The following is a 25,658-nucleotide window of genomic DNA, read 5'->3' on the forward strand; positions in this document are numbered from 1 at the left end:
CTAATTAATATAGATAAATCCCAAGAGGCAGCGAGTCATATTGGTTAATTTCACCAGTTAATATATACCCTTTAGCAATGACCTTATTGGATATTACTTCTCAGCAGTAGAAAATACAATATTAAAAGTCCAAGCAGTCATCATCAGAACGTATTTGAGTCAAACCAACAGAACTGTTCCACGTCCACGCTCATAGTCCTACTCGAAGAAAACAGAAGAACAGAGAGAAAGGCTGAACAAGTGCAGAGGAATGCTCCAAAAACAAAGAGGCCTTCAAAACAGTGTCACATGGCCGGGAAGTAGAAGTCATTGTATTGATTTACACAATCGTGCGTGCATTTTGCTGGTTCAGAAACAGAAGTGCACTAATATCGCAATCCCATTTATCAAACTGGAGAGCCCCCAAACGCCTGGCAGGACGGGACACAGACCAACCAAGACTGCAGCGTTGCAATGGTATGAGTAAGAAGACATGAATGTCCAGGGCCAGACTTGACAACTCGAGTCATGGGACTGTGGAGCAGGTTGAGTTGCAGTGGGAACCATGCAGCCACATGGTTCAGATTAAGAGGCGATAATCTCAATGAAACCCCCCCACCCACCCCACACCACACTTCTATCACGCATAGGGATGGTCAAAGGCAGAGGTATAAATTCAAGAGGTGCAACTTGACTCTGAGGTATCTGACTTAGAGCATGATAGTCTGGGAAGTGAGACCAGTCTGGTTTCAATAAAAGCCAAGTACCTGCTGAGCTACAGACAGAGGAAAAGACTATTAAAGCCAGAGAGGGGAACTGGATTTTAGCTACCTCTCACTGCACGGAAACTTTCCCTCTGTATCCTAAATAAATGTTGCCCATATATGTCAGTAGGAGTCGAAATGTATGACTGTGAAATTTAATTTGTCCTAAATGTGATACAGTTGAAGAAATAAAATGCATTATCACGTTACAAAGAAAAAAAAAAAAAAGCTATAACCTCTGGCATATCACACAATTAGATTTCATACCGCAAATCTGTAATTTCTGCCCGGTAACAGTGTAAAATTACAACTGCACTTGCCAAACAGCTACCAGCAATGTGCTCATGACAGGCTGTGATGATAATGGGAGTCACCTATCTATCAAGGTCCTTCCTCACACACCACGCCTCTCCTCAGCCGCATCCGTGTGGTGAGAGCAGAGGCTGAGCAGCAGCGGATTGCCCTCATAATGTCTGCTTGTGTGCAGCTCTGACGAGGGCAGAGATGGGTGTAAATGCCTTTGTGTTCCTTATCTGATCTATGCAGCAGCATCATCTTTTTGAAGTCCTCTTCAAAGCATGAACAGTACACTGTGAGATGGTGTGTCAGTGCACTGATGAGAGCCATGGAAGGCATCTCTTCAATTTAGTGTAAGTGGAGATGCATGGCGTCCTCATGGCGAATCACTGGGTACTTATTAAAATATTCAGCCATGCAACTGTTAAATGCTAGAATTACTGCTAAACTTGCTTCATTGTTTCGAAACTGCCTAATAATAAATTAGGCAGTATATATATATATATATATATATATATATATATATATATATATATATATATATATATATATATATATATATATATATATTGCAATGAAATTTTCACAATAAAATAAAGATTTCAAATAGTTTGCTGATAAATTATTTTAAATTGTTTTTTTCTCATTCTACTAAAATCAGATCATTTTAACAAAAATATTTAAATTGCAAATTTCCTTTTAGCAAATAAAATTGTAACTGTGCAAAATACAGTTGCATGTTAATACAGAAACACTGCTTCTCGTTGAACAACACAAAAAAGAAATCAGTCTCATGAATACGCTCTTTTAAACAAAACGTAAGTGTTTTAAAAACATTTAAAAAAAAGCGAAATAAATAAATAAATAAATCACCAAAGATAGTTAGAAATTTAGCGGCTCATAGCCCAAGTTATAAAATCCCGTTCATCCCGAGGGTGTTCGATAAATTACTAAATCATGAATTAGAAATAAATATAAACTACAAAAACACTTTTACCTTTAGTGTTTAAAACATTTAAGAGGGAATAAACCTTATAGTGAATACTTAATTTTTTAAAAACGTATTTTTAAGGCCACATACTTTAGAATAATCTCCCTTATTATATTTAGTTACAAATCCTTCAGTGGAATAATGTAAATTCGTACACGGCTGGAAAGTTGTTTTGTTTTTTTTTTGTTTTTTTTTAAAATTGCATTAATAATTTTGTTAGCGGTATTAAACAACCTAAGCACATCCACTGTTCGTTATTTTTTAATACAGAGGTTTGAAAAAAAAACGGATTAATGTCGAACTAGTACAATAAATGAATAATATAATATTAATATCGATAAATCCAAACGTGTAGGTGTTCCGCCGTCCCTCGCTTTAAAATCAGTAACTGTACTGTTTGTTCATTCGTATATAGGCTAACAGTCGGGGATGAATTTGTTTCCCATAAACTGCTGTGACGCTTTGGAAAGCGATTGGACATCCTGATCTCAACTCCTCCCTCATAATAAAGAGTGTGCGTGTGTGTGTCTCCTTGTTGTAAAACACAGCAACGCCAGCCATCTGCGTCGAGAGGGCACACTGCACTCAGCGCAATTACGCGGACTCCAAACTGGCACGGCGGTCAGAGCAAAAAGAGACATTTTCCCGCTATTGACCGAAGTGCAAATGGACTTTAAATCACGTCATTCGGATCATTTTGAGAACTTGTTTTGAGCACTTCAATGCAGTTTACGGCACAACAGCTGTGACTGTTATGATTAAAACGCATGTGCTCTGAGCACATCGCCATTTAATAAACTGACTTTTTTTTTTCTTTTTAGATTGCTTTCCTTCTTCTCTAAAATTGGCTCCCGTACAAACAGCCGCGTTGGATCCCTCGGCTTACTGCGAGACTCCGGTGTATAACCCGGATCTCTGCCCTAATATGATAGCCGCGCAGGCAAAGTTAGTGTATCACCTCAACAAATACTACAACGAGAAATGTCAATCTCGGAAGGCGGCCATCTCCAAGACCATCCGCGAGGTCTGCAAGGTGGTGTCGGATGTGCTGAAGGAGGTGGAGGTGCAGGAGCCGCGCTTCATCAGCTCCCTCAGCGAGATGGATAACCGCTTCGAGGGACTGGAGGTCATCTCTCCCACCGAGTTTGAGGTCGTCCTCTATCTGAATCAGATGGGAGTATTCAACTTCGTAGATGACGGCTCTCTGCCGGGCTGCGCCGTCCTCAAGCTCAGCGACGGCCGCAAGAGAAGCATGTCTCTGTGGGTCGAGTTCATCACCGCCTCCGGCTACCTCTCTGCGCGCAAGATCCGGTCGAGATTTCAGACGCTGGTGGCCCAGGCTGTGGATAAATGCAGCTATAGAGATGTTGTGAAAATGGTCGCTGACACGAGCGAGGTAAAGCTGCGCATAAGAGACAGATACGTTGTGCAAATAACGCCTGCTTTCAAGTGCACTGGCATCTGGCCGCGAAGCGCTGCGCACTGGCCTCTGCCGCACATACCCTGGCCGGGACCCAACCGAGTTGCAGAAGTTAAGGCGGAGGGTTTCAATCTGTTATCCAAAGAATGCTACTCGCTGAACGGCAAGCAGAGCTCGGCAGAGAGCGACGCCTGGGTGTTGCAGTTCGCCGAGGCCGAGAACCGGCTCCTCCTGGGCGGGTGCAGGAAGAAATGCTTGTCGGTCCTCAAGGCGTTGCGAGACCGTCACCTGGAGCTGCCGGGACAGCCTCTGAACAACTACCACATGAAAACTTTGGTTTCCTACGAGTGTGAGAAACATCCCCGGGAGTCGGACTGGGACGAAAACTGCCTGGGCGACCGCCTGAACGGGATACTATTGCAGCTTATTTCGTGTTTGCAGTGCAGGAGGTGCCCGCATTATTTTCTGCCTAATTTAGACCTGTTTCAAGGAAAACCGCACTCAGCTCTAGAGAACGCAGCCAAACAGACTTGGCGACTGGCAAGAGAAATACTGACCAACCCCAAAAGCTTGGAGAAACTCTGAGGTAACACAAAAGAAAATAAATAAATAAATATATATATATGTTGATTTACTTCCTTTTAAAAATGTGTCAGAGGTCTAAAGAGCTCATAAAAGGACAGAGAAAATTTGCCAAACAGTTGTTGTGAAATGTGACTGTCCTCTGTTAAAATATTTTTGGCCTAGCTTTTTTCACTACGGTCTTTCTTTTCTAACAGTATCAATTGTAATTATTCCTGTTCATCTTTGGAGGTGTTATTACACTTTTCAGAAGTGTAATAACACTTTTGTTAATCCGGAAGGCCACAGGAGATTTTTTTTTATTATTATTATTATAATAATTCCTTTTCCGTACCACACGGCTGATAAAATCCAACATTTTCCCAAATGCTTTAGAATACAACCCCATAGCAAACTATGAATAAAAAACACACATCTGTACATTTTATTATACTGTAAATACATTCATAGATTGTGAATCAAGTGATCTGAGATTGTGAATGTTGTTCTGTGACAAGTAAATAGGATCCACCTGTTTAAATCTGAACTTTTTCTTTATCTGCTAGAAACGTTTTTAATTTATTCTTGCATCAGTGGTAGTCTGACTCACCTGTTTCAATGGACATTTTCTATTATTATTTTTAAAGAGTTTACATTTTGATGGTAAGCGTGCGACATTTGTTACATCTAAAACATTCCATCGCGTTACTTGAATGATTATTTAAAAGTACTCGAGTTGTTTTTCCTTCATCATTCTTATAGGCCAACGTGATTTAAAAAAAAAGAAAAAAGAAAATGATAGCCTATATATGGTATATATATATATTATATATATATATATATATAAATATATATATATATTACAGTTTAATTCGAAAAAAAAATGCACTTGAAATACACTGGATTATAACATCTGTGATCTGTTTTATTATTATTATTATTTCTGTCTTTGATCTAATTTAAAGAGATAATAAAACGAGCTGTTTCATATACTTGTGTCCCCCACTTTTTTAAAAAAATACCAACTGAACGGTAGCCTAGAAGGCCTGATGCAAAGGCATAATGCAGAGCGATTCATATTTAAACATTTATTAAAAATAAATATGAATAGTATGGAAAAAAATTACAATACATAAAAAAATTAATATCTGTAAACCCGTGTATGTTTTCTTTAAAATGCAAACCCCTTTAAATAATAAACCATAGCTGGCTTAAAATATGCGCTTGAGAAGTTATCTGAGGAGTAACCTAGTAATTATAAAAATTAAAAGCGCACGCAAACCCAAAAAGTACAAATAACAATAATAATAATAATAATAACACACACACACACACACACACACACACACACACACACACACACACACACACACACACACAAACTCGGATTTCTCTCTGCAAAACAAAATATCGTCAAAACGGCGAATAAATAATCGAGTGCAGCAGGATTTTTGTTTCCTTTACAGGAAGAACAACAGAAAGCATTCCGTCCGCTCCATGCAGGTTACTTACCTCCGGGTCGACCCGTTTGAAGGCAGGGTCATCCTCGTCCACCTCAAAGTAGATCTCAGAGGTGGTGATGGACAGAGTTCCGCGGGCGACCAGGACAGGGGCGACAAGCTGGGCCGAGCTGCTCAGGACCACCGGACCTGGGGAGGGTGAAATAGGACGGACACATGGGGACATTACCGGGATGATGTTTCTATTTAGATTATGAAGGAGCCTTATTTCCACAAGACGGCGGATTCAGTCCCGTTATCGACCTGTAGATCATCTTTAATAATTGTGATGGCGCTTTTTGTTAGCATTCTGATTGGATTTATATTTATAAAATAAAAGTTTAAATAAAAATGAGAGAATATATATATATATATATATATATATATATATATATATATATATATATATATATATATATATATATATATATATATATATATATATATATAGTCTCATAGCGTCAATGGTTTATTTTTGTCCCTACGAAGATTTGCTCAATAGCGGTGCGGAAAATGTGCAATTCGGCGTCGTTTAAAACCAAAAACGTAATTGCTTTTTGTTAAAATCTGCTTTTAAGAACTGATTAAAAATAAAATGCTAATCGGGAAAAGTGTTGCCACCGAGTAGAAAAGTCTACTTTCTAATTCTTCACGATAGTGTGTTTCTGAAGTGATAAAATGAAGGCCATTAAGTATGACGGCGATTCTTTGAATTTGTCTCAGTAAGGTAAAGCAAAACAGCACCAAGCAAAGTCCTACAGAATGATTTCAGGAGCAAATGATCACCCATTAGGCCGGAGTCTGAACACGGTGGGCTGATAGTGATCGCATTTTCTTATTTCAGTCCCCCCTCTCTTCCTCCTTCATGTTGTCAGATCAGTGTCGCTGTAGAGCCCCGTTACAGTGATTTGTCTGCTCTCAAGCGAAAGCCCTCGAAAATCGGGATATTTATCGATCCCTTAAACTCCAAAGAGCCACTTTAATGTCTCGTCAATCTTAATCTGCGTTCCTCAGCCAATTATGGGAGATAGTGTTACAGAAATACAAGTGGATTTCGGTCGGAGCTCCCAGAGCGTCCCTTCATCGCTCTTGCAGGCTGCACAGTAAAACCATCCTCCCCTGGATACGTGTGTGTGTATATATATATATATATATATATATATATATATATATATATATATATATATATATATATATATATAATTATTACTTTTTTTTCCTTCTCAGAATTGCTCGGCTCCATTAACGTTGATCCTATCTGCTGATGCTATCAGAGCAAATTTTACACAGTGCTTACAAGCTTCACATAGGTAACCAATAACCTCAAGCTCTTTTAGCTGCATTTGCAGCATTATTTACAGGAGATTAAGAATCATTGTCAGACTTAAGTGAAACATACCTCCCCCTGCCTCCCCCCACTTATTTCTTTGCATTTCCTAATTTTATTTTATTTATTTATTTTTTTTTGCTTGTATTAGCAGCAATAAAAGTTGAGGTCTTTAATGTCATCCAAGTCCCCAAAGTATAATGAAAAGAAGAAATAACACTTCTGGGCAAGGCATTGTAATCTGTCCCAAAAGAGCTACACCAAGAGAAACACACTGCAGCCTGAAGCATTAAGTATCTATTGCTCATCGGCAGAAGAGGATTATGAAGTAATCCCCTCAGGGATCCTCATAATTAGGCTATAACATTAAATGTTTACATAAGAATAATAAAATTAAGGGCAAGTTACATGGGGTGAAGGATCTGTGCGGGGTAAAGGCCGTAATGGCAAACTGTTGGGGCTTTTTTTTTATTAAGTGAAAAATAAAACATGCCTCAAACAAACTCGGAAAATGTCTAATACCAATGAGGTGGACATTTGGGAGAAGTGTTTAGAGGAAGAGTTTAATCTTAGCTACCATTTACGGAAGATAATGCCGTGTTTGACTAATGTTTGTGTAAAAAGAAGGTGGGCTACTCGCACAGATTTTAGACGGTTTGCAGAAACACACTTTCCAAATAAAAAAATAAATAAAAATAAAAAATGTTGCACTTTTCTGGCATTCAGATTTGCTCTTTTAAGAAATGTGGATTTACTTTACTCTTTTATAAACATGTCACCACTCGAGTGATCTTTATTTCGAATGGGGTCTTAAACCAGATACAAAAAAAGGCAAAATTAAAGCAAAACAAAACGGTTGTGGCAGCTAAGCCACACTTGGTGGTGTACTAACAAGCTTCCGGTATGCTAGCAGAAGACTCATAACAACAGACTACTCCTTAACGTGAGGAATGGTCTGGCCGGATACTCGCTTTCTCTCTCTCTCTCACACACACAGACACACACGTCTGTTTTACTCAGTTCTGGATAAATATGTGCAAACAAAAGAAATTCATTTAATGCCAGCTTGAGCACAGGCAGCGTTTTCAATGTTTGTGGGGGAGAAAAGCTAATCATAGGTTGAGTAACCACAACTGCCTGAGCTCATGAGTGCAAGCGCCGCCCCTTTGGCAGCAGCAGCAGCAGCAGCAGGCACTGACCCAGCGCCTGGCAGGAGGAGGACTGTTGTTGACAAGGATCTAGTCCCAGATCTCTCATTAAGACTGTTCATGCCTGGGATTATATATGCAGGACAAACTCAGATCGTTCATCTGCAAAGCATAATCTCACTGTTGCGGCACACAGAAGCCCCCCCTATTGACAAAAACAAGAACTTAACACGCACTTAGCATAGAAAAGAAATCCCAGCTAATAATATTAGCTTAGTACGCATGTTATAAACATATTACAACTACCGAACTCAACAATGCTGCGTTTGCAAGGTCACATGTAGCTTTCCCCGGAGGAAAGCTACTCATCGTGTGCTAGTCTCTGCTATGTGCTTTAGATTGGCCGATGAAGGGCTCATCTGACAGACATGAAGCGTTTGGCTGCCTGCTGGCCCTGGGTCAGAGAGGAGGGGTTAGTCTCATCTGTGAGATCTTAAAGGGATTTCGCTGCTCAGAAGCGCCCTGCTTCGGTTTACATTCACACATCAAAATATTAGCACCACAGGGCTGTGAAACATATTTTTAATGATCAACGTTTACTCCTTACTTCCCAGCAAACAATGTAAACCTGGAATGCACATAAGTATAACATTTGTTTGTGAATTGCATTTGCGAAATATGCACATCTACAATTCAAAGTTCTACAAAAGAGAAACTAATTAAATTAGAAATATCCAGCGACAGTCTAGCAGAGGAATGTAAAACTACAAAGAACTATTTATCTTAATCTTAGGAAAATGAGATTCTTTGCTCTTATTTTCCAAACAAAAGCAATACTTTTGTTTGCTTACTTTTGTAAGCAAACAAAAGTATAGGAGCACATAGTTTTCATGTGAATGGAGTAGTCTTTGTGCTTTCATTCTGTTGTGGAACTTCTATGCAGATACTGCATGTACAACATCTTTAATATAATTATGAATAAGGAAGCATCTAAATAATTTCAGTGACTTTAAAACTAAAAGCAAACTTTCATGATTACCTGGCTTAAAGTCAAAGCATGTGTATGCTTAACTTACAGAACTGTTGAAGGAAACAAACAGCAAGTAGAAAATTGCACAAGTTACATAAGTGACTGACTGTGTAACACAAACATTCATAGCTAATTTAGGTTAGATTAAGAATAAACTGAGAAGGATCGTAGTTCTGAAGATTAGAGGCTTGTTTTACTGGAGGATACCTTACATTACAGCTGGTAAAAAAATGAGTAAAAATAAAAATCAAGCTTTGACAAAATGAAGCTTTCAGCTTTAACCATGTCTTCACAACATGTCGCCATGAACTGGAGCTCTAATATACATACATAAATAATAGCTATTGAAAAGAATTTGTTACATATAAATAACTTCTTATTATTTAAGTAAGCATAAAATGAGTTTAGCAGTATATTGTAACTTCATAATTAAATATAAGTCATTTTTCAATCGTGTCCGCCATTACAGCGGTAATAACATTAGGTTCAGGCTGATGTTTAGATAAGCATAAACAACCCTCTTTTCAGACCCACTTCATGACTTTCTCCTCTGAAAAAGTCCAAACAGAAACAGACGACTGTTGGTTTATTATCATTTAGATACTGATTCATGTTTGCTAAGCTTGATCTTTGCAAGAAAAAAAAAAGGTCTTAAGCATGAAAGACCCAATGAGGTGTAAAGCATATGTCAAAAGTCAGCAAAATGGTCTGGTGGTAAACTTAAACTTCAAACGCTGCACATGAAGGTGCATCTCAGTAAACTAGAATATTCTAATCAGGCTCAATTGTGGGACTAAAATACTCTTTTAAGACATTTCAAGCAAGTATTTAACACACTTTTCATTAAACCAAATTATTGTATTAAATGTGTTTGTTGTTCATCAGATAAAATCTTAACCTAATAAACCAAATGTAGTTTCATTTGCTTTAAAACTGACTTTACCATCATGACGGCTTGAAAACATCAGTCTGATCTATGCAAATATTGCATTTCACTTAGTGACTTACAGAAAGAAATAATAATTTCAGTAATATTTTTAATTTATTGCGATGCACCTGGACATATAAGAAAACACGATGGTTTGATGACAGTCTTCTGTGATGATGTTTCACTGTGGACAACAATGAACATGCATAGTTAAAACAATGCAATCAATGAATGCAAAGTGATTTAAAAAAAAAAAAAGTAGACAAAAAAGAGGTGCAGTAATGTCTGGGGTATTTGAAATGCTGATGTACCGCCAACGTTGTCCATCTCCTTCTCATGGAGCAGGCTGACGTTATCGTCTTCTCCATCCAGGACCAGTTCCGTCTCTGGGTTCTGACTGGCCAAAGTTGGGCTCCGGAAAACTATCTTGGACTTCACAACCTTTTCTTCCTTTAAGGCTGTAAAAAAAACAAAACAAAAAAAAACAAACAAATGAGACATCTCGAAATGTAATCTGCCATCTCTGAAGTACTAATACGGTTGGGTTAGAAGATTGGACTTATATACATTATATTTTTATGAATATGAAAGAGCAACTAATGTATAATCACCTGAATCTTTTTATATTCTAGGTAGATAGAATAAGTAAAAGTTGTGAAGTAGAAGTGTCTGCTTTTTATGTGGGAAAACAGACTAGTACCAACCAATCATCGTTTAGCTGATTTTACTTGTCAACATAAGAGCTAAGTAGAGACAGATGTGGAAAATCTCTATCTAAATATATTTTCCAAACATTTTCTTTCCTTTCTGAAACTGAACTCCCAAACAGTGAGAGGATACAGAACCAGATCATCTATATACTATTTAGATTTGGGCACTGCTATCAATTTGAACTAACCAATTAAGTTACTGCAAAACAAAAGTCAAAAACAAAATGGAAACACTCGTTTTAAACATCACGGATTCAAATACAAGTATTTGGTAAAACAAAGCAAACAAAAAAAAATTAGTAAAACTTGCTATCCTTAAACTTTTATATCTGCAGCTGAGAATTAAATTGTGTTTTATAGCCAAGCATCACTGCATACACCCAATTCAACTACATATTTTTGTTGGAATGATGTTATTTGTATAAAAGAAATGTCTCTCAATATCAGTACCCTAGAAGATGTTCCACCAGACTACCACCATTTATGTCAGTTGCAAAGTATATGTATTCTGAAATTAGGAGAAAAAAAATGAAAAGACAATATAACAATATAGTAGACTCTATTTAATCTTATCACACAAAATAGAGAAAACTAAAGCAACTAAACACAATGACCCTGATTTTATTTACACACCAATCTATCTGCATATGAAAAGACTGCACAGGCTCTTCGTGGGATTCTGCACCGAATATATTTTGAGTGGTTTAACTTGAGAAGTGTGCCAGCTTTTATTTTTAGGTCAACAATAAAAGACACTCTTTATCTTAAAAGACCAAAAGCTGAGTCGGGGGGATACATATCACGCTCGGTGTAGATTAGAGATAATATTAGCTGCTTTTGGAGACTTGACAAGAGTGGGACTGAGCAGACAGCTCAATTAGGAGCCTGTTTATAGCAGGACGTCATCATATGGCGATGGTATAAAGTGGAAATCGAAAAGGATGTGTTCTTACGCAGTGCAAAAACAAAAGCCTCACAGTGCATTGATCATCTTAAATGTGGCCAGCTTGAACATGTGCCTGTCATACGGCGGCTCGAAACACTTCTGTGATGCCCCCACCGTCCAGTGTTGGAAATAACCAGTGGAGAAACTTGTGTGCAAGGGGAAGAACTCATATCAAGGTAAGGGAGGTGGCTGACATATGTCTGACATGTTTCCTTTCACCACAGTTCTTAATTCGCCTTTCCCTCCCTTAAGGAACATGTACCTTGTCTTGAAGAGGTCACATTTGACTGTTGTCAACACTGTTACTGAGGGGGGGGGGGTTAAAAAAAGCCTTGCTTCCTGCTCTGTCTCATATCTGGTGTTCTTTCATCAGACGAGGGGAAGAAGTTGGAGTGTTTCGGAAATGAATTCTGTGCAATGTTACATGGAAAAAGCCTGCCAGTGGTCAGAAATCAAAGCAGGAAGAGTGAAACCTAAAACTGGATTTCTGTAAACCATCATTATGCCTCAAGTAAATGAAGGAGAACTCAACAGACGCACGGAGGCTCTGACTGGTAGTTCTGGAAGGGCTTTAGACGACCAAATAAACCGTGGTGATTTCAGCATGTAAAATCAACATTAAGTGAGGCATGTGTTTGTGTGTCAACATTACCATCCAACTACCGGAACGGACTTCCGTTCATAGAGAAAGCGTGATTACAAATAAAACAACAAATAAAGTGTCAAGAGTAAAACCTATGAACAGGTTTAGAAAAACTATTGTGCTAAAAGTGTTTTTGGTAAGTGTTATCACTTACACAGCAGAAAGTGATAAACAGTGGAGGATTTAAGGCTTTGCAGAAAACTAATACAAGACGTATTATAATAATAGTGCCAAGACATCTGTCAAACAGGACAAAAAAACAAAAAAAAACAAAGCAAAAGTTGGTCGCTGGCTTTCTCGTGTGACAGCAGTTTTATTTCTTGTTTGCTTTCGAGCTCTTTAGTAACAGTGCCAAGAGAAGTCACCTATAAGCCAGTCTCATGGGTCCTCTTGTTCAATCACTGAGCTGAAACTGCCTCAGAGTGCACTAATTACACTCCGTAAAGTGCACTGCAGAGCTTTCATGCCCTCATTGAAGGCTGATGAAGATCTGCCGGCTGTCACCAAAGGAGGCGGTCTTGTAGCACTCATAGCTGGGGTTCAGCAAGGTCCTTACAGTTCCTTACAGGGTACCTGGGGAGTCTCTGCTCTCAAAAAAGTTTGAGACAGTAGAAACTTTTGTTTTTTTTTCCTTTTAGAAATCTCTGATAAGTTCAATCCCAGTTAAATCCTTGAATAAGTAAGAGAAAGTAACCAGACAAATTGATGACGAGCTACAACCAAGTAGTTCAAGACAAAAGAGCCCAGAAAGGCTGAAGATGGGAGAAATAAAATGCTGAGGAAGATTGTTAGTCATTTAAGCATCTGTGAAAAATACTTCAAGACAATATGTTGTTCAGGCAAATCGTTGAAGAGAAAAATAAACTATGTTTTTGTCATTAAATCTGCATGTCTTCATTATGGGCTTTCAGCTATAAAACTGGACTGACTGCAGTTCAGATCCACCATCATTTCAAATGATAATTTACAAGTTACAACAAACAAAAAAAAGAAGAAAAATTAAAATAAACCAAATTTAATTTTATATTGACAGAAACAAACAAAAGATGAATTGGTCTCTCGAGAATCAACACAAAATTAAAATAACAAAAAAAATAAAATAAAATAAAAAATAAAAATAACACTGACCCACAGGTCAATTAATCTTTTAAAGAAACTTTACAAAATAAAATGGTATCAAGATTTGCTCCTGTCAACATAGATAATTTGCCTCTTATCTTCACAACCATTTAGAACATTGTCTCAAAGTTTTAGCAATATCTTAAAGGTATAAAATGTACAGAGTACATATGCATCAGTGGGAAAGAGATACTTGGCATTGTTTCCAAAAAAAGCAGCATACCAGCTGGAGAATAGATATAAATGTGAAGCACATAAAAAGCCTGGCCAACAGGTTCGGTTCAGAACTTAAGCAATTGTGGCCAAAGGTGCGTTTACAAGCTGCTTCTATATGAAGATTACATAACACATAAGCTCTGTTAAAAATACTAAGTGCTATACCACAGAAATAAATTGACATCAGTTTGTTAAATTCATTATATGTTGAAGTTTCTCCTGTTTAATAAACACAGAAAGACCCCCCGTCCCTCCCCCTCCAAAGATTTTTGAGTTTGCGAATGCTCCAGGCCAAAAGCTGAGTTTTGAAAAATAACAACTCTCTACACATATTTTTAAATGTATATAAAGTGAGGTTCATAGAATGGCTTAGCTACTTTTTTTCCAGACTCTGTTTCTGATCCAGCACTACACTCTGGACTCCCCCCTCCGCTGTCTCCACATTCCACAAGAAGAGAAAAAGTCCTTTTCATGGGATCACGAAGGCGATGCAGTTCTTCCCTCTGTCTCTTAACCTTTATTTAATCTGCACTGAGGAAAAATAAATGAGGGGGAAAATGACAGTTTCATACTTCCTGTGACACAAGACATTCGTAAATTTTTCGAGGCTGTAAAAGTAAGCAAGGCAACTTTTGATGTAGAGTGGTTTACACAGTACAGACTCTTCCTCTAGGAGTGATCTTTATCCAATATTGTGGTTAAGTGCTTTGCGTGTCAACTTCGTTGTCACGCAACAGTCTCCATTTCTGCAAAAAAAAACAACTGCAAAGGCAAAAAGTGATAATCCTGCATCTTTACTTAAATATGTGCTGTTCATAGCGAAGTATTAAGCATGTTAATGTCTTTCTCAGCGAATACATTTCCAATAGGGCTGCTGACACAAAATTAACCCCATATGTTATATGTTAGCAACAACCCCAATAATTCACACATACAGAGGAATCAAAACAAGCTAGCCCATAAAATTGTGTAATAAAGTGGAAGAGCACAGGGAATAAGCACTGAAAAGACTGTAATTTGTGAAATACTTAGTAGAAAAGCCTCTATTTCCAATGAAAGGTTCAAGTTGTCTACTCCTGTAAGGGGAAATGAGTTTCATGAACTGCTCAAGAGTCATGTCGAGCCACTGCTCCACGCAAACGGTCGTCAAATTCTGATGCTTCAGGGAGCCTCTTCTATGTACTTTAGATTCTTGCCAAGAACATTTCAGTAAATTTCTCTTCTCTATTAATGTTTTATTCAGTTATATGAAGTCTGCCAGTCCGATATGCTGAAAAATGTTCCTGCCCCCAAAAATTCACCGTTGGTGGTGATGTTTTTCGGTGATGTGCAGTGACACTTCTGTGAAATTACATCTACAGGGTGAAGGATTTCAGTCTCATCTCACCAGACCAGTTGGATTTATTTGCTCTTTTTTATTTCAAATGTTCTGCAACAAACATTAAATGAGCGTTAATCGTTTTTGTTTTTTCAACAATGAAATCTTGTGGGATGAATGTACACAAAGGCCTTGTGGTTGAGTGTATTACTTTTTGTTCTCATAAAAATTCTAAGTCTCTTCTAGAGCTCTCTGCAAGTAATGTTTGGCTCTACTACTACTTTTCAAGTTCCTGTTGTGTCATAAATCATGCAATTCTGAAAATATGTGCTTCACACTTCCGGATTATTGGTGCCGGCTGGAACATTCAGTAGTTTAGAAATGAATCTGCTGCTAATTCCATCAACATGGTTTGAAAGAAAAAATAAAAATTGAGCCAAAAACCTTAAGAGCATTTGTAAAATGTTTCTTGTCAAATACACTGGAAATAATTTAAAAAAAAATTTTCATAGGCTATTAATTAGGGATACATAAGCAGATCAGCGTTTTTGGCTTTCTATACCTTTTAGCAGGTAGGTTTCATTTTTTTCTCTCAGTCTTGAGTCATTCCACACAATTTATTTTATGGATTAAATAATTTTAATTGATTTTTATGAGTGGATTTCTTCATCAAACCCTCAATAAATAGATTCAGAAAATGCTGGCATGCTCATTACTTTTGTTTCTCACCGCATTTACTTAAAACCCACATTTAAATATCTGGATATGTATGTCGGAAAATACTGCGATGTCATTTGCCACAGTATAATGCCTTTAATTATGATGTTGGTAAAGGTTAATATCACATCATGAGGCTATGCCTGCTGAAGTAAAAGGCTATAAAGATCTCCGCCTGGTGCAATCAGCTTCAAGAGACGCCGCTCACCTGAAATGAGACATCAAGGACACCAGGAGGTAAAACACCCCGTTAAACATTTGGATCAATATTAACGTGACTTCCATTTCATGCTTGCCCAATTCCAATCACCTAACAATATAGTCTGATTCTGGGCAGAGGCTGGCTGGACCAAGGCAGGTTATTACAGGCAAAGGCCAGAGACCGAATGTGCTAGCTAAGCTGTCAGCACTACTAATAGACAATGAGGCAGAGTTTAAGGTAGAGTTCAACCATCAGAGTCTACATCCTTTAAAGCACAGACATACAATGGACAAAGAAACCCAAAAGAAAACATTCCAACTCTTACGAAACAAAACTAGTTTTCCCATTGCCATTAAAGTTGCTTGAAAGATATCAGCAAAGTATCACCCATAGGAAAAACATTCTGTATTACTTTGATGATTCTAAGGTCATCTCATACACACAAATCCAACACGTGGTATAAAAAAAAAACAAAAAAAAAAAACAATACCACTTCAGTTTAAAAAATACTAATTCCATTTTTAAAGTCAAAATATATGCCTCAGCTGATTAAGCGAGTTCACAAGAATGAATTAATCCAGCTTCTAAATTATTGGGAAACACAAACACTTTATTTCTTTCAGAAAACAAAGTAGTAATAAAAAAATCTTGCACTTGTCTTTTCAAACACCTCCTTCCACTGCAGCTGCATAGAGCTTAATTTACAACTGTAATGTTTACTTTGCTGGCTAAGACACTGGGATAAACAGAGGCTTCTGTCAAATACCAGACTATTACAATCTTTAGTCTGTTGGGTCTGTTCTTTGGTTTCTTTGAAAGCTGCTATGTCCCCCAGTTCTCCCCACTTCCCCCCCTAATTTTAACTTGATTAAATATTTTCCAGATCTGAATAACTAGAGAAAGAAAATAAAGGCTAAAACATATTTGTATTTCCATACTATATATTCACAGTCCAGTTCATTCTCAGTCAAAAATATTTCAGGTTTTTGAACAGCTTTACCTTTAGGATTATATGCAGTAGATTCATTTTGACCTTTTGTATTTATAATGTAAAAGTTACGGCAAAATGGTCTCTAAACTCTGTTAATTTGAAACTAAAATAGCATAAACTTTGGAAAACAAGAATTTTGAAGTGTTTAATATAAGACTGAACTTAAAGATTATTAATCAATATGTTAAGATATGTAAACTGAAAAAAAGATACTGGTCCAATACATGTCCTTGAGAAACAATGAGTAAACATTTTGTCTGTTCTCTTTTTCTTACAGATATTCTCTCTCATCAGCTTTGCACATTTGAAATTTTATTACCTCTGGGCCTCCATCTGGTTATCCTGGACATATCATATCACAGTTAAAAATGAGGATGCCATATTTGTTGAATAATAAACACTTGAGATTTCACAGCAGGATGATCTGCTAGGACAGCTATTGTCAATATCATGGCAGTAAAAAACAAAAATTGTAACTGCAAATTGTCCCGGCTCCCCGAAAATCTGCTTAAGCTCTCACAAAGATGGAAAAAAAAAACAAAAAAAAAACAACATTTTTATTTTAACTCCTAATAAAAGCCTTTGCTACACAGCCCCATCAAAGTCAGTTAAAATAAGCTTGAAAAAGCAACTCAGCTTTGATAGTGAGCATCAGAGTGCAGGCAATCTCTTTCAGCTGACAAGTTTACACATTATTCCGCTCATTAAAACTAGAGGATGCTAGCAGGATCTCAACAAGTCTTTAGTCAGTTACTTTGATAGAAGCAGAAAAATATAAGTAATGGAATTAAAAGAATTAACATTGGAGATCTATGCCACATATGAAGAAGTTCAGCGGGCAACTGAACTTCACAAGGTTACAAAATAAACAGGCAACACATACCTAATACTTTTAATGGTTGCATTACAATGAACTGAAGAGAAAACGTGGTGACGTGGACGGACTCAGAACCATTTTGAATATAAATGATCACAGACACATTCTGATGCAAAGCAATTGAGAACATATTCATTTCGTGGACAGAAATTCACAAACTCAAATTTATCTCTAAAAAATGTGTTTGTGTATTTACAGGCTTATTATCTTGATGCATTACATTTTACACCTCACATCTCTGCTGAATGACTAAATTTGGAAATTCCTTTTATTTTTCCCAGTGCAAATCCAAACGGCTAAGAATAGCTTCCTACGACTATTCTTTAAGGTTTCTCTACAATGGCAGAGAATCCTGGTAACTCAGAAAATCCAAAAAACATTACAAAAATGAACAACAAATCAACATCAGGAGCAGAAGATGTAAGGACTGCATGTATGTTATGACCACCTGCTTCTTCAACAGCTGCCAGGTGTTCATCTAGAGCATTGATGGAAAAGTCTAAGGTAACCATAAGACACACAGACTGAAGCAACTGTTGTCTTAAGTAGCTCAACATAGAAATAAAGAGAGGACACTATTAAGATCCAAAATCCCACAAGGGGAATAATTAAAGGTAACTGTAGCCACTGCGGTTGGTGCTTCTAATAATTTTGCGATCAACCCATTAAACTTAAACCCATTAAACATTCACCCTGCTGTTCAGTTACAGGCAGAAGGACTGGAGAATTTCATTTTGACAAGGCAGCTTTATTGTGAAAGCCTGGGGTGTAAAGTTTTACGCAGACGTGACTCGAGGCGGTAGGCAAAACTAAACAATGAAAAGTTACAGTCAAGGAGAAAATGGTAACAGAAGACAGATTTTTTGTGTCATATTTGTTAGTTATACTTTGCAACCACTACAACTAGGAATGTTAAACTCCATGACCAAAAAAAATGTACGCAGTTTGTTTTATATTTTCCACAAATAAAAGAAGCACCTACCATACTCTTGTGAGGACTTGCATGCTACATTCAAGTGGGTGGAGCCAAATGGGTTTCGGACAAACCTCCTCCTCCGCCGTAGGTCGTCTTCCCAGTAGTCGAGACGCCAGAAGTCATGCAGCTGACTACGAAAGAGACAAAAAGATGGGCAGATTAGACAGAGAGCACACTCCTCAATGATGGCCTGATTACAGCAGCCACATTTAAAAAAAACATCTGGGGGAGAAAAATCAAACCAGATATGGTGGGCTTTATTAGGGTGAATGCTGCCAAGCTCTCTAGAGGCCTAAGTAATGCTACCTCTGCAAAAGCCAATAGCATAACAGCGGGGAGCACCAGCAAACCCGACATACATAAATCTTAGGCACCCCCATTTACAAATACGGCTTCAAATTACAAGTATAAATGGCACAGCTTGCCTTCTTTTTTTACAATGTTTTTTAACAAGTCTTGTAAATCAAAGGTAGGAACCTCAATGCAGACAGCGTGGAGTTTAATGATCAGGGTCTTGGGGCGGTTGAAGCATGAGCCTATAAAACAAACCCTCCCCCCACTGCATATGTAGAGCCATGATTAAAATAATGTGCTGAAATATTCATTGAAATGATTCCCAGGGCCCTGGAGCAACCCAATTGAAAACTGCATTTTTTATTCATTATTAATAACAGCGAATTAAAGCCATAAAGAAGAAAAAAAAAAAGAAAACAGTTCCAGCATGTGGTAGCCATCTTTGTAAATGATTATTCCAACATAAGTGAGGACCTATGGATAATTTTATGGCTTGCAGCTAATGCAAACCATTAAGCAAGGGGACAAGCATTAGGGTTTTAAGTACACAGCTTTCCAAATGTGTACTAGCTGATGCCATTTTTAAGCCTGTGCACTTCACAGAAAATACAGCTGCAGTTTTCATCTCTCTTTTTGCTTATATGTGAAGAGATTGGGCACTATCTTGATTCATTTGGTCAATCGCATTAAAAACTGCACATTCCAACACTGTAGCAGTTGGAATAAAACGGACAATATATTTGTTTTACTCATCAAAATAAAGCACATCTTGTTGGAGCTAACGATTAGGAAACCCGAAGCTCAAAAACACCCTCTAATCAGGTAAAATATGTTTTTAAATTCAGGAGGTGATTTGTCAGTGTGCGTCAGTTGCTGTAAGGCCTTGGCAGGCAGCCTTGTATTTTGTTCGATTTTCGCCCCCTTTCTCAGCCACACAGTTCTGGATCAGTCTAAACAGATTAAAGTGTTAGAGGGGATCACATCACAAAATAGACCCTCCTTGTTCCATGAATATAATATTCACCAGTGTAAGAAATCAAAAGACTCAGGAGAATTAGCCGAGTCCTGACAGCAACAAGGGCTCAGTTTCAGTTAAATATCAATCAAAAGCGGGTATGAGCGGTGAGTGTGTCCAAGCAACTGCGGATGTTGCATTCACAAAGTATCATGAGCCGGTATATGCAAAGTAACACTGAATGCCTTGAGCTTGTCCCCTGCCAATCTCCCTCAAAGCTTAACTGAGAAGAAGACAGATGTCAGTGGGTGGAAAGGAGACACCCACGTAAATGATATTGTAAATGCAAGATTACACAGTGTAAAAAATGTAAATCCACGGTAGGCAACTGGGTGATTATTGTGGAAGTAGAGAGAGCAGATGCCAGTGGGGGATAAATCCCTTCTTTGAAGATTTCCTTATTACAGTATTAACCATTATAAAATGCTTTCAAGTAGTTTGCTTGAGGTTGCTCATTACAGTTTAAGTCAGAGTGCCGAAACACAGGAGTACAACAAAAAAAAACATGCAAACGTTTCAATAAAAAACAGGACTTAAATATATTCTATAGCTTCAAGTAGACTTTTTGAAACAACGAGTAAGACCAGTGACATTCTAAATCCATGGCTTTCAAGCTGTTTCAATTGGTAATATATGTTAAATGAACTGTATGATCAATGGTCTGGACTGAATTTGTTTTGTAGTTATGCTGACCACATGAAGGTGTTTTACAATGAAAGTCCAATTTATATATCTGAACAAAACATTCACACATTCAGACAGGAACACAGGGCGGCTTTGCAATTCCTAGACCACTGCTTCACCATCACAGCCTCTCAGCACTTGTGTCACTTGGGTGGCCTATTCAGAAGAAGTAATTCATGTTGCTGATAGGTAAAACACAAGTCAGTTCATCTAAATGAATGTCAACTGGAGAAAAGTGGATTGGTTCCTCTGTGTCGAGGACTACAAATATCATAGGGATGATAGGATAAAGCTGGGAAAACTGTGCTTTGTTTGCAACAGTGGAGGTAATCTGGTCTGTTTTGTGGAGCAAAATTTTTGCCAAAACACAGCCATCTAATTTCTGACTTGTACTTATACAGTGGACCCCAGCCTATTTGTTGTTCAATATTTGCTGATTTTTTTTGTTTAGGAAAATCTGCCTTTCACTGATTATTCTGTAGAGCATATCTGAAATAGTCAAAAGAAAATCCAACTCAGGAAGCTGAGACATGTAGGCCAAATGCAACTTGACAGGCTATTGGCTTGCATTTGGTGATCGGCTGTACTCCCACCAGCAGCATAAGGAACACTGTGGATGTTTGCTTCTATGGTAGTGCTAAGACAATTTCCACTGTGTGCATTTGGTGTCTGAACTATTAAAATATGCAGTTATAGAATTTTTTAGATATGGTCTCAAATGTTTGCGGATTTCAGATGTTCGTGGGTGGCTGTAGTATCCCATGAATACTGGTGCTCCGCTGTAATCGTGAGATATGGATGGCCAGTAGAACAAGATACTGGAAAAATGTGACAGAAATCTTCTCTGTAGGCCAGAAGCTTGGTGGAGAACTGAAGCTCCAAGTTAGAGCTTTGGGTAAATAAGCAGTGCATTGTATGAGCATGTGCTAAGGCACCCCCAAATGGCTGCCATGGGAGATTCAAGCAATTCTCAAACATGCATAATTGAGTCAAAGCAACACTCTGGGTATGTGCTTGATAAGGATATTACATTACATGATGCTCCAAAAAGTTGATTTTCCATAATATCTCCCTCAACCTTTTGAGTAAAAATAAAAAAAAGCAGAATTAAGCTACACCCTTTAACCAACCATGCAGAGTCAGTGGATTAGAACATGATGACATATTTTGAAGACTGCTTTCTACTTGGTTAGACTAATGGCAATGTAAACCTGGGTGATCATATGCCCCTAGTAGCAGTATTTAAATTCTGCTAACTGTTTTTACTCTGGCAGCAGATCACCAATGCTAAGATCCACACAATACAATAAAGATTAATGTACAATTTAGGTAATAAAGAGTCTGTTAAATATAAAACTCCAGTTCATAATTATTAATGCAAAGATAATAGTCTGTTTTCTTTCTGTAGCAAATTGTCCACCCAATGAAATCCTTTCATCAGAGTTGGTTTGACATCCTTATTTCACACATCGAATGTGTCTGGCCTCATGACAACCATAAAGAATGGCTTTGAGCCGACCCGCTAGAAACTGGCAAAATTTATTAGCCCCATCACCCATCAATCAGCCAAATGGATTTCAAACCGCATTTTAAAAGCTAATTTTCCAACACTGATAACCTACAGGAAAAAGAGCACCATTATTTATGAAGGTTTTCAGACTTGCTAAGTGTAGCAGGATAAATGTGTAAGGGAACTATTGTCTTTTATCTATCCCCTTTTAAATGGATATTTAAAGCACATTTTTCCTCCAGCAGGCCTTGCTGAGGTGTGTGAAGTGCCAGATCTAACACTCATCCAGCAGGGTTTTATTTACAATAGAAAAAAATAAACATAATTTTAATACTGTGATAGCAGTATGGTCAAAACGACTAATACACTTTATTGTCAACTGTATAATATTGGTTGAAACCCGCCCCCCCCCCCTCAGAAAAAAAATAACTCTTAAGGCTCATATTGATTCCACATGAGGTGTTATAGCTTAAGTGCTGCAGAACCTATTTAATTCAATTTAGTTTATCTATGTAGTACCAATTCACAATTTCAATTCAGTCACACATACATTCCAATTGATCCTAACAGTGCATTTTGGGTTGGTGATTTTTTTCACCACGTCTAGAAGTCTACATGTATTGAGATGCAGCCATTTAATTGTGTGCATTCCTATTTTTATTATTAGCAATTAAACAAGTGTACTTAATGAAGCAAACAGTAAATGGATGTCAGACTAATAAAGGTTAGAAGCTGTATTAAGAAAGATTATGTATTGGGGCAAAAATGTATCCATCTTATGCTATGTTGGCAATTTTGCTAACACTAAAGTTATGCTTTCAAGCCAGTTCAGCTTCTTAATGGTGGAGTCATTCCCAGTTAATGACGTCTTAGCTTTGGGGGATGGGAAAAAAGATATGTCATCTTGTAAAAATTAAAACACTCAACATGTTTCCAAATCACCAACAAAGTTCACTTTTGTTTCTTTTTAAACAAAGAGAACCAAATGACTTCATGACAAAAACAGTGAAGGTGCTTATTAGTCATGGTTCCACTGCCAAGAAGCACCAAACAGAAGTGTCTGTATGAAAGACCTTATCCTCTGCATCCATACAGCCCAACTGGGTGCAAATAAGAGTAGCTTTGAAACAGCAATTTTAGTAAGCAAGTGTATTTGAAATGGATTGAAATGGGTATATTTAAGAAGATTCAGGCTTAAATAGTTTGAAGAGATTCCATTAAACGGTTATAAACTAAACTGAGTGTACAGATATTGTGTAGATCAGTTAGACTACGAAGATGTACCTGTTGTGTCTTGAGATTCAGACAATGTAAAATGGATTAGCTATAGTGTAATTCATTTAGCTATGAAGGTTTAAAACTATGTTGAAATTCACAAATTTTCTTAAGTGTTTAAGCTATTAAAATGAAGTGACTCGTTGTCAGAAATAATAAGTGAAATCTACAGTAATTGCAGTGGTTAAATGAATCTTAACTTTGTTAATATGCTTTTTAGTAATCCTTTGCTCAGGTGTAACAACAAAGATGAGTGAGTAACTGGATACTAAAATAAATACAAATCAGTAACTTGATCAGTTAGTGTCTAAAAAGGACACAAACACAACATTTCTAGATTAATCGTTGCACCAGTATTTGTTATTTATTTATTGTAAGTGCTTATAGTCAACCGCATGTCTTTTAAGTCACTTAACCATAATGACTCACAAACAGACAGGGTTGGACTAAAGACGGATCATATTTTCATGGTTCAAGATTTCCTTTTTCATCCAATTTATTCTCTGAAGAGATTTATGCGGAGCGGTAAGGGGGAAGGTCAGGCACATACTGATTCAATAAAACACCATTATACTCTTTTTAAAATCCTGCACTGGTGACATGAGTCGGGGGTAATTATAATAAATACCAGTAATCAGTGACAATTCTATTCAAAGACGAAGCAACTGGTTTCTGTCGCACGGCCACACTACTTAGAACACATCCGTTTTTAGTGACATTCTGAGGACAAATGGGCTTTTCTTTCATTTTAAGCTGTCCTAACAGTCTCTCATTGTGAGGTAGTGAACTTCAGGGGAATCTGTAGAAGGTACAAGTTCCACTGACTCTTAAAACATTTCTTAAATACGGTTTGACAAATAAATCGGCTAATGCATATACATATTTACTGACAAATTTCTCTCTCGACAGTTTAGAAGAACCACCAGTCTCTGCGAAGTAACTATTCTTAGAACCGATTCCTTGATATAATAAACATGGAAACCAGACAGAAGCGAAAAATAACTGTTTGATAGAACCGTGCATTATTTTATGCATTCTTATACAACATTTCTCTATACTGCTGTGATAAAAAAGGCAACAAAAATGCAATTCATCAAAAGTGGTCACTGGCAACCATATGGTGATGAACTCATATCTTTCAAAGCGACTTATAAAGTAAAATATATATATATAAAATAAAAGAAAAAAAAAAAAACAATACATTTCATGTGTCTTTGGGGTTCCAAATCATCAGTGGCTGTATGGTCACCATCATGATTTTATTATCGCAGACGGCTGCAAATGATACATGAGACTTTCATCCCTTTAATTTTGCTATTTCATATATTTACATCTCTCAACACCACTTCAAACAAAAGAACACCAAGATCCAAATGTTTCTGTTTTTGTTTCTTGACTCTTCTTTTGCAGATTAAGAGATAGAGTGAAGAATTTGCTCTAGGGGAAAAAAAAAAAGACAAAAGGAAACACCACAGCCGCAACAAGATTAACTCGAGGTCATCAGGTTTAATGAAGACAGACACGCGAGGTTCGGCGAGGGATGAGGAACCACACTGTAATGTTAGAAAACTCCCCAGGATCACCAGCTTTCCAGCACCAATCTTTTACAGAAGATGTGGCACATTCGAGCAATGCCCAATTTCAACACCCAATGAAATTGATGATTATGTGAATGGGCCCCTTTCCAGATATAATTAGCACAGTGTACAAGGTTAAGTGTGGCCCAAGGGTAAAGAAAATGAATATATTGGGAAGCCAGAACAAAAGGACCATCATGTTTAAGATAAGGTTCAAGTTAACAAAGAGCAAACATTTGTAATTGCAGGGTGTTTTTAAAGACGTTGCATATTTTTTAAGAAGTGATGGGTGAAGTAGTGGCTCAAACAGAAACAGTTGAACATTATATTTAACTTTGCTATACCCATACCAGACTCTGCAAATATAATACATATAAATGTGTAAATCTGCGCATTTTGATATTGAGCCAATACTAAGTAAATACAGGGTCTGTATTACCAATACCAATACCGATAGTATACTTTTTATTTAAGATGGATACATCATTAGATTTCTTGCATTTATGTGTTTTGTGGTGTGTTCCTTTGAAACATTTTGCTCAAACCTAGGACATAATTTGGATGAAGTTTAAAGGTGTTTGCAAAATACTTTAAGATACCAACATGATTTCTGTTATTTTCTTTTCCTAGACAAAGCAAAAAAA

The 25,658-nt window shown here is 37.3% G+C and overlaps 2 protein-coding genes across 2 annotated transcripts in view; one reads left to right on the top strand and one right to left on the bottom strand.

The window, feature by feature from the left end:
• The first annotated feature begins 2,275 nt into the window (after nt 1-2,275).
• On the top strand, nt 2,276-5,000 carry mab21l1 (mab-21-like 1). The gene has a single exon (XM_015005796.2). The coding sequence runs from the start codon at nt 2,957-2,959 to the stop codon at nt 4,034-4,036; it is 1,080 nt and encodes a 359-aa protein (XP_014861282.1). The 5' UTR covers nt 2,276-2,956; the 3' UTR covers nt 4,037-5,000.
• Nucleotides 5,001-8,554: 3,554 nt separating this feature from the next.
• LOC148155763 (neurobeachin-like) overlaps nt 8,555-25,658 on the bottom strand; it is a 46,486-nt gene continuing 29,382 nt past the window's right edge. The window contains exons 10-12 of the mRNA XM_088012110.1: nt 18,666-18,790; nt 10,256-10,402; nt 8,555-10,128 (exon numbers count right to left, since the gene is read on the bottom strand). Coding sequence (XP_087868236.1) covers nt 10,013-10,128; nt 10,256-10,402; nt 18,666-18,790 — 388 coding nt within the window. The 3' untranslated portion in view covers nt 8,555-10,012. The remainder of the gene's footprint in view (nt 10,129-10,255; nt 10,403-18,665; nt 18,791-25,658) is intronic.

This window comes from Poecilia mexicana, unplaced genomic scaffold (genome assembly GCF_051168715.1).
Source record: "Poecilia mexicana isolate PSO_F unplaced genomic scaffold, ASM5116871v1 scaffold_13, whole genome shotgun sequence".
In the NCBI taxonomy this organism is placed as follows: domain Eukaryota; kingdom Metazoa; phylum Chordata; class Actinopteri; order Cyprinodontiformes; family Poeciliidae; genus Poecilia; species Poecilia mexicana.